The sequence below is a fragment of the Saccopteryx bilineata genome, chromosome 8, assembly GCF_036850765.1.
Source record: "Saccopteryx bilineata isolate mSacBil1 chromosome 8, mSacBil1_pri_phased_curated, whole genome shotgun sequence".
Lineage (NCBI taxonomy): Eukaryota > Metazoa > Chordata > Mammalia > Chiroptera > Emballonuridae > Saccopteryx > Saccopteryx bilineata.
The window spans coordinates 37,913,216-37,927,765 of NC_089497.1; the positions used below are offsets into that span (position 1 = coordinate 37,913,216).

At 41.3% G+C, this 14,550-nt stretch overlaps 1 protein-coding gene across 1 annotated transcript in view; it reads right to left on the bottom strand.

Annotated features, from left to right (window-relative positions):
- Positions 1–14,215, bottom strand: part of GUCA1C (guanylate cyclase activator 1C) — a 45,731-nt gene extending 31,516 nt beyond the window's left edge. Inside the window, exon 1 of the mRNA XM_066241255.1 lies at positions 13,824–14,215. Coding sequence (XP_066097352.1) covers positions 13,824–14,027 — 204 coding nt within the window. The 5' untranslated portion in view covers positions 14,028–14,215. The remainder of the gene's footprint in view (positions 1–13,823) is intronic.
- Positions 14,216–14,550: the final 335 nt, after the last annotated feature.

Here is a 14,550-nt window from a genome sequence, read left to right on the forward strand (position 1 = left end):
AGAGTTTCCTCTGACTTTTTGAGCCTCTTTTCTTTTTGCTGCTCTACTTCTGTGCTTTTGTTTATCTTGTCCTCTAACTTGCTGATTTGATCCTCAGCTTCATCCATTCTGCTTTTAATTCCTTCCAGTGTGGTCTTCATTTCTGATATTGTATTTGTTATTTCTGACTGATTCTTTTTTATTATTTCAATGTCCTTTTTTATACTTGCTATCTCTTTATTTAGGTGCTCGTTATGTCCATCCATTGTTTCTCTAAGATCTTTGAGCATCTTAATAATCATTATTTTTAACTCTGCATCCTGTAATTTGGTTATTTCTGACTCATGCAAATATTTTTCTGGGGATTTCTCTTGATTAAATTGGTTGCATTTTTCTGCCTTCTCATTTTGTCTGTGTATAAGAAGGGTGTGGCCACAGGAGTCCGATGGGTGTGGCCTCTGTGTTTTTTAAGTGTGGTCTGTCTGCAGGCCTGACACTCCATCTGCCACTGCCTTGGGTGTTTGGGCTTGGGTGTTGCTGCAACCGGCCTGCTATGGCAGTTGCTGTAGTTTCTACCTCGCCTCTGCAGGCTGGACTGTGTTTGCATGCCTGGGCTACAAGCCTTGGTCGGGCCGGCCTTCACACCTCCCCCAAAAGCAGGACTGTGCTCATGTGCCTGGGCTGCAAGCCCTGGTCAGCCCCGGCCTTCACCCTGCCCTCTTGAGCCAGACTGCACTCCTGCATCTGGGTTACAAGACTTGGCTGTCCTTGGCCTTCGCCCTGCCCCTGCAGGCAGGACTGCAGGTGGAACCAGCCTCTCTCACCTGGCCCGCAGCTGTGAGTTGGGCTGCTTTCATGCGTCCTTCCACCACTGCGGCCAACCTCAGCCTCTGCCCCAGCTGGGTGGGACTGCACTTGCACCAGGCCTCTGTTGCAAGGAAGAGAAAATAATCTAGGAGGCACAGGGAGAAACACTTTGAGGACAGCCACCCTAACCCCTGGGCTAAGTCATTCCCCAAATCTAAAGTGAATATTTTTCCAGGAACCAGCAATAACTGCAAAAGGAAGCATGTCACCAGCCCTGTAGGCAGGACTGCATTCGCACCTGGGCCACAGCCGTGGCCAGCCCCCAGTTTCTGGCCCCACCAGCAGGACTGCACTTCCATGTCCCACTGCCGCCTGCCCTCCAGAAAGCACTCAGCAGTCTGGGGGGGGGGCAATACAGCTCAGACCTTAGCACTCAAAACTGTATCCCTGATAGCTCACTGCATCTAAGCTACTCTGTTCTGAATACAGCAGGAAGGCTTCTGTTTGGCTGGTGACATGCTTCCTTTTGCAGTTATTGCTGGTTCCTGGAAAAATATTCACTTTAGATTTGGGGAATGACAGCCCAGGGGTTAGGGTGGCTGTCCTCAAAGTGTTTCTCCCTATGCCTCCTAGATTATTTTCTCTTCCTGCTACTCTGGTCCTCTCATCTCTCCCCATTTCCCAGAGCCCCAGGTGAGTGGTTGTGAAAGAGGTTTTCTGCATGGTCCCTTTAAGAAAAATCCTGGGTCTGAGAAATCTGTCTCTTTCTTGCAAACAATATTCTGGTTTCTTTTGCAACTAAATACTGTCTGTATGCCTCTTCTAGGCTCTGGGGCTGCAGGCTGGGTCTTAGTTCCTGGGGCCCAGGACCATCCCCTCTCTGCTAAACTCACTTCCCACTGCACGAGTCCCTCTGGGCTGCCATTCGCTCCCAGGAGCTGGGCAGCCCTCTCCACGTTTCCGCTTTTCCTACCAGTCTCAGTGTGCTTTCTTCAGTGATCCTTGGTTAAAGAGTCTTCTTAGTTTAGTCCAAGGTTGGTTTTTCCAGATGATTGTTGTTAAAATTAAGTTGTAATCCACTTTGGTTCTGGGAGGTGGAAGTTGTTATGTCTGCCTACTCCAGCGCCATCTTGCCGCTACCCTACCTTATGTTTTTTGAGATGCATTTATTACAACTCAAGGTTATAAACTCCTTTGAGGAAAGGGACTGATTTCTATTCACTTTCGTGCCTGCCTTTTTTCCACCATGCCTCTAGGTCCTCAATAAATATTTGCAAGTGCACTGGGATAATAATATAGTGCAATAGGGACTTGACTTTGCTCCTGGTGATCCTCTCTATCAACCAGCCCTCCCCTATTCAGTAAAGACATTCATTGCTTGAGAGATAAGTCATTACAGCAAAAAGCAGAAATCAAATATTCATTCTTGGCTTTTGAGTTTCAGTAGTTTAAGCCATCCAGAATTTAAAGCATAAAATTTATGCCATAAACAAAATATTTGAATAAATACATAAATTAGAGCCAGTGTCTCTACTTTCTCCTAGCTACTTCCAAACTAGATAAAGATTCCATTGGCTGGGGAGATATGGAATAGGGAAGGAGAAGAGAGTTACAAGACACTGAGGAATGAGGAGGAGGAGAATGAGGGTGCTGCCTTGAAAGGCCAACAATGGTTGGAAGAGTGGATAATAGAAATGCTAGGTGGGTTGGCAGGTATAAAAGCAGAAGCACCTGTGATTCACTGACTGGGTAGAAAATCACCAAGTTTCCCTGAACCTAATATAGCTTGGGAGGAGTAGCTGGTCAGACAATCTTGAGCCAGTCCTCAAAGCTTCTGTTCTTGGAATGATAATGTAACAGAGAAAACTGGATCCAGGGAGCTTAGGTGTACAGAGATAGAAGTTTTTTAAAAGAAGTAAGAGATAAGAAGTGATGCTGTCTCAGCAAACACCAGTATGTACAGAGGCCTCTCTGACCTCTACTAATACCTCTGTTGCAGGAACAAAGGGAGCGACTCCTGGAGGACAAAGACGCTCAGACAATGTGCTGGACGAAGAGGACTTATTAGCTGGTGGGGCAACGTGACCTACTAAGCACCACAACGCGAGCTCCCCGAAGTTAGCTTTTGAGTCTTACATACCTTTACAGCTTTAGCTTGCACATGAAAAGTGCCTAATTTCGTTGACTTCTTTGTCTGCAGACCTAAGTGTCTTTCATGTCTCTGGGAGGGAAGGGGGTATGAGAGGAGATTCAAACTGTTTGTCCCTGACTATTCAAATACCCCGTTTTCTTTGCTTATGTTGCAAAGTTACATTTCTTCAATGTCTGAATATGTGAGCTAAAGTTGTTACCCACTATTCAAATTAAAATAAACTTAAGACTGGTGCAGCCACTGCAGAAAATAGGAGTTCACTCAAAAAAAAAATTAAAAATGAATTTGCCTTATGACCCAGAGATTCCACTTCTGGGAATATATCCAAAGAAATCCAAAACACTAATTTAAAAAAATATATATGCACCCCTATGATTACTATAGTACTATTTACAGTAGCCAAGATTTAGAAGCAGCTCAAATGCCCATTTGTAAATTATTGGATAAAAAAAAACTGTGGTACATATACACAGTGGAGTACTACTCAGCCATAAAAAAGAAGGAAATATATATATTTTTTGAGAGACAGAGGCAGGGAGAGAGAGAGGAACATCAAGCTGTTTCTGTATGTGCCCTGGCCAGGGATTGAATTGGCAATCTCTGTGCTTAGGGACCATGCTCCAACCAATGAGCTATCCTACCAGGGCTTAAAAAGAAGAAAACCTTATCTTTTGTGACAACATGGATGGACCTGTAGAGTATTATGCTAAGGAAAATAAGCCAGTCAGAGAAAGACAAGTACCATACGATTTTTCTTATATGTGAAATCTAATGAAAAAACAAAAAACAAAAAAAAACTAACAAGCAAAATAGAAACAGAGTCATAGATACTGAGAACAGACTTACTGACAGCTATCAGAGGGGAGGGAGGTTGTGGGATTGTGGGGGTATAATAGGTGAAGGGATTAAGCAAATAAAAACTCATAGACATAGACAACAGTATAGTGATTTCTAGAGGGAAAGGGTGGGGTGGGGCAGACAGAACAATGTAAATGGGGAATAAATGGTAATATAAGGAGACTTGACTTTGGGTGGTGAACACACAATATACTATAGACGATATATAGAATTTTATACTTGAAACCTATATAATTTTATCAACCTATGTCACCCCAATACATTCAATAAAAAATTTTAAAATAACACATAAAGAAATATTCTTTAAAAATTTTAAGTGATAAGAGGGGAAACAGAGAGATTCTCACATGCACCCTGACCTGATCTATCCAGCAACCCCCTTCTAGGGATGATGCTCACAACCAAGCTATTTTTAGTGCCTGAGGCAAAGGCCACAGAACCATCCTCAGTGCCTGGGGCCAACTCACTGGAATCAATCAGGCCATGGCTGTGGGAGGGGAAAATAGAGAGAGAGAGAAGGGAGAGGGGAGGAGAAGCAGATGTTTGCTTCTCCTGTGTGCTCTGACTGGGAATCAAACCTGGGACTTCCACACATCAGGTTTATGCTCTACCACTGAGCCAACCAGCCAGGGCCATAAGTAAAATTTTAAATCTCCCTTGAGATAATCACTTTAATTGGGCACTAAGTAAGAATTTAAAAGACACAGTGACCATCCTTGATAGAAATGAGACAAAAATAGAAAGAAAAGGAAAGGAATGGAAAAGTAAAGGTGTATATATAAAAGTAAAGATGCTAAAGTTGTCATTTCCTCTATTGTTTTATTTAATTAGTAAATATCTGTTTAACATCTATTTTATGCTACCATACTAGGTGCCTGTTCTAGGGAAGCATGTGGGATTTGAAGGCGTGGGGACCCTAATAGTGAAGACCAGGATGGAAGCTCTGGTTAGTATGAGAAACTGCAGAAGCAAGTACTGAATCCTATGACTTTCTGGGCTGCTTACCCTGCATATGTGGGCTCCCTGACTCAGCTTTGGTTCCCAGGCTTTTCTAGGTCAGCAGCCCTGAAGACCACCTTTTTAAGGTGTGGGCTAGCTGGCTCAGCAAGTCGACATCACCACACGATGTAACAGTTCATGTAATGTTCATACTGTTGCTACTATTGTCTCTAAGCCCTGTATCTACCAGTGCCTGCCCTGCTAGAGCAGCAGCAGCAGAGATGAAGCAAGAATAAAGCATTGAAGCACGCACCATCTTCCTCAGCTCCTTACGCTTTCTTTATCTTGAAGATCTCCCCACCAAATTATCCCCTGTAGAGCAGGTGTGCTCTGACAGAAGGGGATGATAAACTTTTCATTTTTATTCTCCATTATTTCTGCACTGTTGTTTCATGAGGATAAATTTATGCACCACGTGCTCTTGTAAAGAGAACGGAGAGATGAAGTGTAAATTGAAGACCTAGTGTGAAGAAAGCAGTGTGGCTGGCGTGCAAAGAGTACAGAATGAATAGCCGTGCAAGGTCCTGCTCTTCAGCAGAGCAGAGGTTCAACTTCATGCATTGTGTACATATAGAGATCAGAGTGCAGGTTCATGCTTAGTACAAGAAGTTGTTTCCAGGGAAGAAGATGTCTTGCATCAGTCTCCAGGGGAAGCATGTGGATGCTTAGGTGAGAACAGTGCAGCACTTGTCCAATTTCACTGCATTTTAGAAACCTATAACCAGCAGCAACAGCAACATGCAAATCAAAAACTGTTACCTAGGCTTCCTCGTCACCCCCTGAGAATTAGTTGTTAAACATTTCCCAACACACCACCTGTTCTTCCTCCATATTTGCACAGTTGTAGGTCAATTTGAAAGTCAATTTTTATTTTAATAACTCTGGTAAATTTCATTCTCTACTTAGCCCATTGTTATACAAAATCATTGACTTCCTTATTTTATATAACTTACCAGGCTGACATCTTCTGAACCTAATGGACAATCCATGAGAGGAGAGACAACCAATAATTAGGTGCTTATGAAGTATTCTTGCCAAACAAATGAATTTGAATACATTTATGCTTCTATAGCTAAATACCAGTTTGCAAGTAATATGAGGAATAGAAAGCAAGTTAATGAATCAAGAAGGTAATCAACTAAATCTACAGTGCAGTATATTATATGGAACCACTGACTCATTTTCCCTACCCAATCAATGGCATAAATAGAGCAAGGGGGTTAAGGAACTATTATAGAAAAAATAGACTTAAGAGCCATAACCACTAGTTTCCATGTATGAACCTTGTTGGGATCAAAACTGAAAAGAATAAAAAAAGTATGCTTGAGGCTCTCAGAAAACTTTCCCACAGACTGAATATATATAACTTTAGAAATTATTGTCACCTTCTGAAGGGGAATATAGTCAATATTATTGTGGTAAGTTTGCACAGTGACCGATGAAGACTAGAGGTAGTGTGGTGATCATGTTGTAAGCTATATAAATGTCAAATCAGTATGTTATACACTTGAAACTAATATAATATTGTATGTCAACCATACTTAAATTTTAAAAATTATATTACCAAAATAGATAGAAAAAAATTACTGTCATCTTTGTTATGTATGATAATGGCATTTATATTTTAAAGAGTCATTATTATAGATAAATAATGAAGTACTTTTAGGTGAAATCATAATGTTTGAGCAGTGTTTTTTCTTTTCAATTACAAAAAAATTTCTGAAAAATAGTATATGACAGATGAAGCAAGAGTTATAATTTTGATAACTGTTGAGAGATGGATCAATAAAAATTAATATTCCCTCTACTTTTGTATATGTTTAACATTTTCATAATAAAAAAATGTTCAGGCTGCTTCATTTTCAATTTCAATAGTTTTTATTGCACGCAGGCTGGCTAATTTTTTTCCAAATGCACCACTGCCCATATCTATTTTTCTACATTGGATTCACTCTCTCCCTCTTTGTCTATAGATTTCCTCATTTTACTGGAGCACCTGCTCCAATAGTTGCCTAAGAAAAAATAAGTATGAAGTAAATTTTTTAGTCCTTAAATGTCTTTATTCTCTCATATTTGATTTGGCTTGATATTTACCCCTCAGAATTTTGGAAGCTTTTCTCTATTTACCTGTACTTCCAGCTTTCTGCATGGATGTTAAGATGCTCAAGGCTATTTTGATGTCCATTTTTCCCCCTTTCTTGAAGATTTTAGAATCTTCTCTTTATCCTTATTGTTATAAAATTTCTCAGCATATGCTGTAGGCTGATCTTTTTCTATTATTGTACTGGGCCCTTGTGTCTGATAAGTCCAGAACATTTTTCTTGTTTTTTTTATAATCTTACATTTTCTCTGGAGCCTTTTTCTATGACTCTTAGTCATAAGATATTAGACCTAATCATCTCAATTTAAGGAATATATTTGGAGAAATGCTGGGTGGAAGGAAACAGGAAGAAAGTCACAAAAGGCTGGGGGAGATGTTAAACCAGAATGCTAACCTGACTCAGGTGAAGGGGAGAGAGAGAGAAAGAGAGAGAGAGAGAGAGAGAGAGAGAGATATGGAAAAAGAAGATTGGGCAGAAATGTCCTTGACACTCCTTAAACCCACTATTGTGGACAAAACCTCCAGGGAATCCTTGAGTCAAAGTCAATAGACAAGAGTCCCTGTCTTTCAGCAATGTATTGGCCTTATTATTTCTGGGGCACTCAATCATTGGTGTTAATCTACACTTGGGCATAGACTCAATGCAAGAGCAGTGATAGGTCTCAAAGTGATGCATGTGGGCAATGGTTAGTTAATTGCCTTACCTTGTGGTCTGATGTGCCAACGTCATGGCTGCTACCATAATGTACTTTTTTTTGAGCTGAGAGGAAAAAAGATAATGAGGCAGACTTCTGCATGCACCCCAACTGGGATCAACCCAGCAACCCCATCAGGGATGATGCTCAAATACCAAGCTATTTTTAGTGCTTCAGGCTAATGCACTCTAACAGAGCTATACTCAGTGCCTGGGGCCACACTTGAACCAATTAAGTTACTGGTTGCAGGAGGGGAAAAGAAAGAGAAGGGGAGGGGAGGAGAAGCAGAAGGTCAGATCTCCTGTGTGCCCTGATGGAATTGAACTCAGGACATCCATATGCCAGGCCAATACTCTAGCCACTAGCCACTGGCCAGGGCCCATAAAGTACATTTTATAATCATGTGATGTTGAATGTGATTGTTCATGTACTGTGCCTAGAATAGTGTCAAGCACAACATAGGCACTCAGAGAGGATCATCTATTGTGTTCATCAGTGCCAAGGAGAAGCCTGAAATGGTATAGAATTAATCAAAGGGATTGTTATAAACCTTATACTCTAAACTTCAGAATGTATTTACTTTTATTTCATGCACTATTCAAATAAGTTGTGTAACTTCAGTACAAGTAAAACCCGAATTAGAAATGGCAGAGTAAAGAAAATGTAAGCCTATTAGTAAGGTGCAGAAAAACAATAAATAGAAAACACAACCAAAACACATATTTTCCAAAAAAATTGTTTTTTGTGTTTTTCCGAAGTTAGAAGCAGAGAGGCAGTCAGACAGACTCCTGCATGTGCCCGACGGGGATCCACCTGGCATGCCCACCAGGGGGCGATGCTCTGCCCATCTGGGGGGTTGCTCCATTGTGGCTGGAGCCATTCTAGAGCCTGAGGTGGAGGCCATGGAGCCGTCCTCAGTACCTGGGTCAACCTTGCTCCAAAGGAGCTTTGGCTGCAGGAGAGGAAGAGAGAGATAGAAAGGAAGGAGAGGGGGAGGGGTGGAGAAGCAGATGGGTGCTTCTGTGTGCCCTGACTGACCAGGAATCGAACTCAGGATTTCCACATGCTGGGCTGGCGCTCTATCAGAGCCAACCGGCCAGGACCTCAGAATTTTTAACATTAGGAAACTTGGGTAGGCAAGGGTGCTTTGTAGTATTTCATGAATGTAACAATCGATGCTTCTAACAATAAGTGATTTCAAAAAAAAAATTTTATCAGCACATTGAAAAAGCAGGAAGGTATGAAATGCATTTTAAAATTATTTCAATCCAGCCTGACCAGGTAGTGGCACAGTGGATAGAGCGTCGGACTGGGATACGGAGGACCCAGGTTCGAGACCCTGAGGTCACCAGCTTGGCGCGGGCTCATCTGGTTTGAGCAAAGTTCACCAGCTTGGACCCAAGGTCGCTGGCTTGAGCAAGGGGTTACTTGGTCTACTGAAGGCCTGTGGTCAAGGCACATATGAGAAAGAAATCAATGAACAACTAAAGTGTTGCAACAAAAAACTGATGATTGATGCTTCTCATCTCTCTCCGTTCCTGTCTGTCTGTCCCTATCTATCCCTCTCTCTGACTCTCTCTGTCCCTGTAAAAATAAATAAATTAATTAATTAAAATTATTTCAATCCAGAAGAATTAAAACTGCAGAGAAGTTCCATAATAAGAGTAAATCCTCCAGGATTTTGGAGAGGTGATAGTTTATTAATCTAATTAAAATGTGGCTCTTTTGTTTTCCTGTGCATAATTGCATATCGTTTTGTTTTGTTTTTTTTTTTGCCATCACTTGATAATGAAAAATCATTACCTTGCTCATTGTATGATCTGATTCTGTATTGAGATCCTCACACCTTTCACGCCATTCGTCATACTGCCTAGGTGTAGTTGCTTCCTAAGCAAACAAAAATCTCTACAATAAATCATGAATATGAGCGAAGCCTTCAATTCATTTAAATTAAGCTCCTGGGATGGGCTTGGTTGTCGCATGACTGTCAATAAGAGGATTCCTACTCCAGTGGTCATGCCCCAGGCTGTCTGTTTAGACATAGTCTGGCCTTGCTTCCCCGACAGCCAGCTTCATTGTGACAGCACTTCCTTGTCTCCACCCAGCACTCCTGCTCACATGCTCCTGCTCTTGCATATGAACCACTGATGTGCACAGTGCTTTCACAAACATTGGGCTAACACAGTGTGTCCGTAAGGTCATGATGCACTTTTGACCGGTGACAGGAAAGCAACAAAAGACGATAGAAATGTGAAATCTGCACCAAATAAAAGGAAAACTCTCTCAATTTCATACTTATTCAGTGCAGTTCAATGTGGGCTCATGCACAGATTTTTTAGGGCTCCTTAGGTAGTTATCCCATATAACCTCTACAGACTCGTCACTGACTGATGGCCTACCAGAACGGGGTTTCTCCACCAAACTGCCGGTTTCCTTCAACTGCTTATCCCACCGAGTAATGTTATTCCTATGTGGTGGTGCTTTGTTATAAATGCGCTGATATTCACATTGCACTTTGGTCACGGATTCGAATTTAGCGAGCCACAGAACACACTGAACTTTCCTCTGTACCATCCACATCTCGACTGGCATGCTCTGCTGTATACACAGTGTTACGTCATCATCTGCACATACGCACATGCTGCCACATCATCCTACAGAAACTGGGAGGATTTTCCTTTTATTTGGTACAGATTTCACATTTCTATCATCTTTTGTTGCTTTCCTGTGACTGGTCAAAAGTGCAACATGACTTTATGGACACACTGTAGTAAAATTAAAATTGCTTTGCTGGGATATGACATCAACACCTCTGGTGAATAAATAAAGAACTTGGTAGTTCATCTTCTAACCACTGAGGAGTACTGTCAGGGCCAGAACAGCTACTATCTAGAACTGTGATGGCAAACCTATGACACATGTGTCAGCACTAACACACGTAGCCATTTTTGATGACACGCGGCCGCATACCAGAGAAGTATGGGGCCACATGCCGAGAAGGACATTTCATCCTTGGCTCCTGCATGGCCAGGTGCAGGAGCCAAGGATAAAACATTTGCTGTAGTGTAGACACTCTGTGCCAGAGGTCTATTGGCCAAAAAGACAGAATTCCAGCACAGAGCGTCTAGGTCTGAGACTTCCGGTTAGGTCATTAGGGGATCTTTGACCTCACTTCTGGCAGCAGAGTAGGGAGCAGCAGATGCCCCCAGGGGGATGCATCTCTGGGGGCCCTGTGATCACCATTACCAGCAACCACATAACCACAGCAACCATTATCCAACTACTGTTCTGGGATGTCGTGGATTTCTAATTGACCATCATTACTGAGATAAGTGAGGGGGAGGCTGGGAGAGGCGAGGGCCTGTGCTATGGGTGCCATTTCCTGCCATTAGAAATAGCAGCAGCCATCTTAATTTACATAAGATGCAACTTGCAGAATTTCAAGACAGCCTCTGGGCTAAAGTGTTTGTCAACTTGAGGTCAAATCATGAGAATCTGGAAAGGTGCCACTTGGAGAATCAAGAGGAGTGCCACTACGAACAGGAAATTTGGAATGCCTGGAACCAATTACCAGACACTTTTAGCACTCTGAAAAATATAGCAATGGCTTTACTCACATTTTTTCCCTCTACGTACTTTTGTGAGACCTTATTCTTAGCGCTAAATAATATCAAAACCAACAAAAGAAACAGATTGACAGCATGACCAGGTGGTGGCGCAGTGGACAGAGCATTGAACTGGCAAGCGGAGGACCCAGGTTCAAGACCCCGAGGCCGCCAGCTTCAGAGCGGTCTCATCTGGTTTGAGCAAAGCTCACCAGTTTGAACCCAAGGTTGCTGGCTTGAGCAAGGGGTTACTCATTCTGCTGAAGGCCCACGGTCAAGGCACATATGAGAAAGCAATCAATGAACTAAGGTGTTGCAATGAAAAACTGATGATTGATGCTTCTCATCTCTCTCCATTCCTGTCTGTCCCTATCTATCTCTCTCTCTCTGTCTCTGTAAAAAACAAACAAACAACAAAAAAAAATATATTGTACAAGAAACAACTATGATTTGGTGCTTCTCACTCCTCCCCCCTGCCTTCCTATCTCTCTATCTTATCTCTAAAATAAATTAAAAAAAAAAAAAGAAACAGATTGACAGATGAAGTTAGTAGCGCTTGCTTGGGCTACCAACCTTCAATTGAAGATTTAGCCAATGAAATTCAGCAACAAAAAGTCACTAATAGGCAGGTTAAAGAATTCCCCCACCCCCTCACTTATCTTAGTTCACAGCACCCCACACAAGTTAAATAATATCAAGACCAACAAAAGAAACCGACTGACAGATAGATAATCAAAGAAGTCACTAAGCAGGTAAGTTAAATAATTAGTTTTTGGTTTATTAAATACAGTTATATATTACAATTATACATTTTTGTTATTTAAACTATAAATATCACGAAATTATGGGTTTTTTCTCGAAGTGACACACCACCCGAGTTATGCTCGGTTTTCTGGTGAATTTTGACACACCAAGCTCGAAAGATTGCCTATCCCTGATCTAGAACAAAAGACTTTCTCTGAGATACTGGCTGACTGGCACACACAGGGGGACAGCAGCAGCCACACATGAATGACAGTGAGAGAAAGAGAGCGCACACACAACACGCACATAGCATCTTGTCTTAGTGAGTTCTGGCTGCTGTAACAAAAATACCACAGATTGAGTGGTTTAAACAAGTTCTTCAGGCTGGGAAGTCCAAGGTCAAGGCACAGGTAATTTTCCTATCTGGTGAGACCCACTTCCTGGTTCATCGACAACTGTCACCCCCCTGTATTTTCACATTGGGGAAGAGAGGAGAAAACTCTCTGGGGGAAGGGGGTCTCTTCATAAGGGCACTAATGCCATGCATGAAGACTCTGCCTCATGAACGAGTCACCTCCCGAAGACCCCACCTCCAAACACCATCACACTGGGGTACATTCAATCTATAGCTTGTCTATAACATATGTCAGAGTTAAGAACAAAAGCAGAATCTTTCTTATTTTCCCACTGAATGTAAGCTCCTTGGGGGCTAAGCTCTGTTTGCTTGCAGCTACACTAAGTAAAATTTATGAAGAAAACACAGTCATGCCACATAGGCAGCGCTCAATTCATGTATGATAATGAAGAACAAAAGAAAACAACGTCCTAAAAGAAATGTGTTCCTGACATTGCTACAAGGATTAAAATAGCCATTCATTTTGCACAGGTTTAATTTCCCCCAGTTCTTGGTTATTACCTCCTTTTAAGTCATCTGCATTTTGGCTTTGGAAAGGGCTCAAAGGGCTGTGCTAGACGAATGGACAGCCAGTTGTTTTAATTGTATTAAATTCATTATCCCTTCTTTCTCTTCTACCATCACGCACAGCCTTCCAATGTCGTCCGTTTTCCTATGAGCAGTACTTCCCCCTCCCCTTTTATTCTGCACGGCATCAGCACATTTTGAAACATACAGATCCACAGGTAAAATAACTGAAACGCACAAGGAAAAAGCAGGCAGGAAGAACCGCAGCCTGGAATTTCAGATTACTTTTTCGGTCTATATTTCTATTCCATATTTTCTTTTCTCATCTTTACATTTTATCAAGACATGAAATTAAATGTGCTACAACTCCTTAGGAATAAGTAAATTCAGGACAATAGTTGAGTGACAATCTTTAGAAACTAAAACTAATCTGAATTTCAAACTATATTTTGTTTTTCCCCAAAACTAACTTGGTCAGATATGAAAAATAAAAGTATTATGAAGCATTCCTACTTTTAAGCACAAACAACATGTTGGCTAATTTGTACTGATTTTATTGACCAATCTAAATGTGATCATATTTTAAAAAAGAGATTGCTATAATTTGCTTTTTCTATAAAATGTCACCATTGCATTAAATACTTTGAAAACAGTCTTTGTGAATCAATCTGCACTTATTAGATTTGCTTAAATGATAGCATTAGAATTCCATGCTGAGATTTAATTTGGTTTTAAAATAACTCCCTACATGCAGACCATTTCCAAGGGAGGAAAGGTTAGTTCCCAATTATTTTCACGCCGTCAGTGCTAAATGTGTTTAATAACTCACTTACCTACAAGCTGTGGGTTCTCTGAAGACCTCCCCATTTAGTGGGATGCACATGCTTTACCTCAGGCTATTTTATATTTGAAAAAAGGGAAAATGCAGAATCATAGCCAAATGAAAAGTAAAAGTTCTTACCTTGTTCATGTCAAAGGTATTATAGACTTGATCAATGTGTTGATTGGCTTTTTGATTCAGACCTTGCAGACCCAAGAGTGTCTTAAATTCATGCAGCGTTTGCAGGCCAGATGGATATTCCATCATAAATTTTCTGTACCACACATAGGTCTCTTTAGCAGGAATTGCTGTCAGGCCATCAGTTACAGATTCGCTATTTCCCATCGTGACTCAGTCTACAGCTTTTTCTCAGGTTGTTTTCGGGTAGGGTCTGTTTGTATTTAGTCCATCACTCTTCACTAAAACTTGAGGCTAACATATGACCTTAGAAAGCTACTCTAAACCTCTTACAGCTACAGGCTAAATAAGAATAGAAAGCCAGTGAGATTAACTCATCTGTGCAGTTTTAAGACTAGGTCATTTACTGCTAACTGACAGGATTGTGCTGTTCAGAGAGAGTTTTCTGTGAAGGGCGGCAGATGATATAACTTAGAAAGGGTAATTCTTGCTGTATTGTTAGCCATACATTCTGCCTACGTTTAGAGTGACACAGTGAGGTTTAAGGGAAGAACTTTTTATAGCAATCAGGAAGCCTGGGTTCTAGGCTCTGCCACTTATTAAACACATTGAGACATTATTTATGTTATCCATTCTCATTTCCCCATCTGTAAAATAACAAAAGTATTTGCCTTTCCACACCTAAATATTGTGAAGAAGATAAATTTAGATGAGAAACTTTTTTTAAAAC